The sequence below is a fragment of the Patiria miniata genome, unplaced genomic scaffold (genome assembly GCF_015706575.1).
Source record: "Patiria miniata isolate m_02_andy unplaced genomic scaffold, ASM1570657v1 HiC_scaffold_5, whole genome shotgun sequence".
NCBI lineage: Eukaryota > Metazoa > Echinodermata > Asteroidea > Valvatida > Asterinidae > Patiria > Patiria miniata.
In genome coordinates, this window is record NW_024037072.1 from 34,137,567 (window position 1) to 34,143,566 (window position 6,000).

Below are 6,000 nucleotides of genomic sequence, written 5' to 3' on the forward strand. Positions count from 1 at the left end.
CTCGGTAGCGGTATTACACCAAGAAGACAATAGTTTTCATTTCTGGGTTCATTTAGGATAAAACTCAAGCGTAACACCTTAAATCACATTACAAAAGGTTGTTCAGGTAGATAAAAGGTAAACACTGATGCTACTCACGAAAACGGTGGGCCCAGTTGCCCAGATAATAATTCAACTTGTTGCGCAGAGTGTGACCAATTGCACGCAATCGAATTAAACCAAACCGTAACATGGTTAAGATACCACAAGCAAAATAGATGAAAAAGTCGGTAGAGCGTTATACGGTGCCAATTAACGTGAACCCGGGTGTGTTACTGCCAGTGTTGGAGTACTCGTAATCGTACTCGAGTACAACTCGAGTACACTCAAGTACTCGGCCCGTACTCGACTATCAGTACTCGAAAATTAGTTGGACTCGGCCCGTACTCGATTCTTTGTACTCAAATTTTGGCACGGATTCGTTGGTTTGGACTCGGTACGCAACCCCAGTACTCGGGAGTACAAATCGATAACATTTATCAGTCGTTAATATCAGTGAGACCACTTCGGGATTTTTCTAAAGCACAATCTTGTCCCAGCGCATCATAAGCACGTGATTTGGAGCCAGCCAAGCCTATGCTTACGTACGCTCGCTGCATGCTTCATGGTTACCAGTGAGACCATTGTTTTCGGGATTTTTCCCAAACAAAATCATTGTACCACTACCAGCGCTTCGAGAGCACGTGAATGGGAGACAGCCAAGCCTATGCTTCTTATGTTCGATCGGCGCTACACGGTTAGGCTATATCAGTGAGACCATTTTAGGATTTTTTCCAAGTAAGGGAATTTTCCTTGGAGAAAATCCGGAAATCCAGGATTCTCTTGTAACCGTGCAGCGCCGAGCGAACAAATTAGAAGCGTGGACTTGGCTGGCTCCCCATTTACGAATCCTTAGTGCTACAAAAGCGCATGTATATTTCTTATCACGTCTGTGATATCCAACAGTGAGTGTGCTATGACCTCGTTGCAGAGTGAAACGCTTGTATCATTGGTACCTATGCTACTTTCACCATGTTTTCACACGTGTGGGAGCAGCGAATTAGCAGACAATCGGCTGTTTCGAGCATGCAAGCGACATGCATGTGAGTTGATGTTCGAGTGTCATGTTTGTTGTGTTTACTGCTGTTTGTTTTCTTGAAATTTTACATCAAAATCCAAAGAATCCAAGACAGAGGTATAACAAAACAATAATTGTTGACTGTTGTGATGTGGGATATATGACGTATTAAACACCCTCGGGGCGCATAGCACCCTGTTCGGGTTCGCTTCGGGTTCTATGCGCCCCTCACATCCCACATCACAGCAGTCAACAATCTCACATTGTTGTTGCCATGGATCGACGAATCAGGATCGAGGATACGAGTTTGCTTGAATGTGCGTTGAACGCTGAGCTAGCTTGCTGCAAGGGCCTTATTCACGAGTCGGCCATGTTGAATTGAAAGTGACGTCAAATCTTCATTTTAATGGAACTTACGAAGAAAAATGAAAGCAAGAACATTACTAAATAGTTCAAGTCTGCTTAAATGAATAATTTAAACTTTGTAGCTAAACATTCCCTGATGTTTTAGGCCAGATTAAAAAAAATGAAAGTAAATAAGACTGCATAAATAGTCTGGCGCCATCTCATTAAACAGTTAACAATTTATGAAATACATTCAGGGAACACACCAAAATTTGCTACCTCGTGAATAAGGTCCATGCAATGCGTGCCCAATAACGGTCTGAGTCTCATCTCTAGCAGGAAAACCTGCAGTTATCAAGAGATTTACAACGCACTGATTTATTTCTTGCAAAGTAACTTCCAACCATTTAACCTTTTGACTTATTCTCACGATATAACAAAACAATTCTTGACTGCTAGCTGTGATGTAGGATATGCCGATTTAACCCCTTCGGAGCGCATAGCACCCTTGGCGAAACATCGTATCCCACAGCAATGACAATATCACATCAGTCAACAATATCGTTTAATGAAACGTAGCATTCAACAGTAAAGAGTAGTTGTTGTTGTTTTTTGTTTAAGATTTCAAATGGAATGCAGCCCGCACTTACGTCACTGCAAGAGAAACTGCTGTCGTGATAGTTTGTCCTTGATGTTGGGAACGGCATATAATTCAAGGAATGACGCGTTCTAGTAGTATTGGCCTATGAGACTGAATGTGGATTCTGTCTTCTTCTTCTTCAGACGATCTCTGCCAAGCCGCCGCGGCGGTAAGAGGGCCATCTAAATCATGGTTGACTTGACTACGCTTCTGGGTCTTGGTCCAGTCTTCCGTTTACAGATACATGCAGCGTGGAGTGAGTTGAACGGTTCAGGCTTCCCATCTCCTGTTTGATTGGTCCATATTACATAAATATCTATAATGCCTTGTTCTCGACCCGATTGCACCCTCATCGTCGAGGTGCGTGTCACAATTCGTTCTCCGTTTTCCCTATCCGCTCGTTCACAAGTACCCCCTCACCGGCAAAGAAAGAACTCTGTGGAGTGCATTAATTCTGGGAAGAACTCTTTGGTTCATGGATTCATAGACAACAATATTTACTGAATACTCTACACGTGAACTCTGAATACAAAAGAGACTTTGAACTTGACTCTTCGTTTTGACGTATGCTACCACCAGCCGAGTATTATAATCACTGATGACATTTAGTCTCTGTATAAGTTGACGAACTTTACACCAGCAAAGTGAAGTGTCAACCAAAATGGCTGCCAATACAAATCTTGTCTGCATTCTATTGCTGTCAGTTTTTGGACAATCAATCGGTAAGAACCTTTCCAGCACATGTTGTCTCAATGTTCTGATTATTCCTCCCGTTTTGTACAAACCTGTTCGTCCGTTTTTAACGTCGATTTTCTTGTCATTAGTATTAGGTGAGCCAAGTTAGATGTGCACAGGCCATTATAACACTGAAAGATTTAAACAGAAAATTTAACTATCGGGTATAACGTGCAAAGAACATTTTGATTTTTTTAATGTCAATTAAGAAGAATTTCCAACCATTTTGTAGAAAGTAATGGCCACAATAACCCGTGCAAATACAACATGGTTCAGTAGCTTTTTTAGGGGGGGGGGCATGTTAATTTACCAAGTATAACTGACTTTTCAAAACAATGATGAATATACAATTGGCTTTTGCTTTGCTTTGCTTTGCTTTCGAATTAAAATACCAATGCAGTATTGTCTTATTTTAGGCGATCGTTGCCCAGGGTACACGGACCCGTTCGGTGACTACGTGGAGGCATTTGACTGCCCAAGACCTGATTACTGGGCGGATGACCCTGATGAAACCTATTGCTGCATCAGCAGCTCTGGCACCAATAATTTTTGTTGCGACGAATATAGCTATGAAACATTTTATAATGACTCATCAGGAAGTGGATGGAGGTAAGTGAAAGCCATTGTGGGATAAAATATAAATAAATATATAACTAGCATTACTGGATGAAAAAATGACGGGGCGGTTAGTATATTCCTTAGCAAAAAGGTGGACCTATAACATGGAACAAGACTCAACCAAATACACATAATGTTGCCTGTGACGTCATGCCGACTGGCCTCCGATGGGCAACCCAATCAATTAAGCATCTTTTACTGTAATTTGTCGATGTTAATTAGTATGTCGTCATTTTAAACCCATTCACATTTCAATGGATATTGAAGAAGTGAACCGTTTGCTGAATGTTGACATCATGTGACCACAGCATCTAATTTTGTAAAGAAAATATGCACTGTTATTTCGGTTGTGTACTATATGAACCTAGCAACCAATTGTGAAAAAAAATAAAGAAGTTGTGTAATATTTTACACAAGATGTGTAAACAACAGTTTACACAACAGGTTGCTAGGTTTATAATCACAACTGTTTGATTTTTACACTACCGAAATAACAGTGTGACGTACATGGTCTTAAAGGGGGGCCTAAAATCTCTTGTAGCCGAAGCTGCAACCACAGACGAAATCGAAGTTTGGAAAACCTTTATTTCAGCGTGGAAGCTCTCTTCCTCGCCGGTACACTTTCGCTGGTATCACATGCCCGTGAAGGATTTCGCTCGTACCTGGTGCCCCGCGCGCCCTGCGAACAGGGCGCTGGGAAGGGCTGATGCCACTTCACAGAACGGTGAAGGAATTACGGACGGCATTATGGGTAACTTATCATGAACTTTGCATGCAGCTAGCTAGCTCATAATAATACGAGAATAGACTGGCCATCGTTTCCTTTATCATGTATCGCACGGGAATCGGTCTACTCGCATGAATGTGGATCTGTTTGCAAAAACAACTGAAAACAAGATTTTATTTTTTAATGGGATTTTCGTTTAAACAAGAGAACATACGAGTTGACATGTCGCTAGGAAAAAACAGACAGTTTACCATCAAAATTATATTATGTTGGCAATTGTCCTTTGTTCACCGATGATCTGCATATATTGAGACCGTAGATGAGGGTGCAAGTATACACCAACTTCAAAGAAATACATTTTTCACATCTTTTGTCATCTTTTAAAACTTTTCACCTCTCTTTTCCCCTTGTTACAAAGCACGACCTACACTGTTGTCATAGTGATCGCTGTTTTAATAGCGTTTGTGGTATTCTCCTTGATACTACGGGCAGTCATCAGACGGCGCAGTATTCGTCAGGGACCGGCAGTGAACGGTAAGATCAATGTCGGCGAGCGGAAATTGAACAAACCAAAAAAGTATTCTGGCAGCAAAGGGAAAAATAGACACGTTTTTTATTTGATTAGATGAGAACTGCACGGTCGGATGGGGCGAGAATAGATATAGAAAAAAAGAATAAAAAGATGTAGTGCCTACCCGCAACCAACATTGTATTGCTAATTTAAACCTACAGTAAACTGTTTTAATTTAAATCAGCAATATAATTAAAACTCTTTAAAACTGGGTATGAAGGTATGAAACGCGATTGTGAAAATTTGGACACCATTTGAGTCGCCCAGATGAAACTCGGATAATCCCATGGCTGCATCAGACTTTGACGTGGCATCATTTTTTTTATAGGCGAATTGAGGTCAATTGTTTCCCTTGGCGCGTGTATGATTGTCACTCGTATAACCAAGTAATTCAGGTCGCAGCTAGTGATTGAGTTATCGTCGCGGATTCGTGATACTCGAGATTTGGCCCCTGTTAAACAGCAAAATGTCGCCGGGGGGCAAAGGCGAGGCTGGGAGGGGTTTCATTAGGTTCACTGAAAAATTGCCTGGGTTAATTTTACCAAAGAAAGGGTGAAAACTGGAACAACCCAAACTTGGGTTGTTCTATATCCAATTTTTTGGGTTATAATTTATGTTAAATTCAACCAAAATTTGTAGTCATACAAGACCAAATTTACAAATCAAATTTGGTCTTGAATGACCACAAGTTTTGGTTGAATTTAGCAGAAATTATAACCCAAACAATTGGTTATAGAACAACCCAACTTTGGGTAGTTCCAGTTTTCACCCTTTCTTTGGTAAAATTAACCCAGGCAATGTTTCAGTGTTCCTTTTAGCGGTTGTGAGGTTCTGGCACTTTAATTTCCTAAAAACAAAAAGCAAAATGTTGGCGGGGGCAATCCCCCCTCAACCACCCCCCCCCCCCCAAAGTCGCTGGATGAGCCGTCCGAAATACCTAATTTGACCGACCGAAATAGCTTATGAGATAACTTCCATGAGGGAACATTACCATTCTGTAGACTTGGAAACTTCAAACATCTCTGATACTTTGTCCGTTCATATTCGCAGTTTCCCCGCCAGGGCATTACAACCCTTATGCAGAAAACGACGTGACTTACCACCCGCCACCGCCACCTCCAATTCCAATGCAGAGCGCCACCACGAGTCCACCACCGCCCAATGCTCCTCCTGCCAATTACTACGAAGCCCGCATGGATGATCCACCGCCACCTTACCCGGGTTATCCTGTCCCGCCCCTTGGAGACGAAAACGGAAAACCAGAGTGA

General features: G+C 41.8%; 1 protein-coding gene across 1 annotated transcript; it reads left to right on the forward strand.

Moving 5' to 3' along the window:
- Nucleotides 1–2,742: 2,742 nt before the first annotated feature.
- LOC119741402 (uncharacterized protein C19C7.05-like) lies at nt 2,743–6,000 on the forward strand. The gene is made up of 4 exons (XM_038217150.1): nt 2,743–2,803; nt 3,233–3,425; nt 4,580–4,695; nt 5,783–6,000. The coding sequence occupies exons 1-4, from the start codon at nt 2,743–2,745 to the stop codon at nt 5,998–6,000; spliced, it is 588 nt and encodes a 195-aa protein (XP_038073078.1).

Coding starts and splice junctions, on each gene's coding strand:
- LOC119741402 (XM_038217150.1), top strand. CDS start 2,743: ATGGCTGCCAATACAAATCTTGTCTGCATTCTATTGCTGTCAGTTTTT. Junction 2,804..3,232: donor AGTTTTTGGACAATCAATCG/GTAAGAACCTTT, acceptor GTCTTATTTTAG/GCGATCGTTGCCCAGGGTAC. Junction 4,696..5,782: donor TCAGGGACCGGCAGTGAACG/GTAAGATCAATG, acceptor TCATATTCGCAG/TTTCCCCGCCAGGGCATTAC.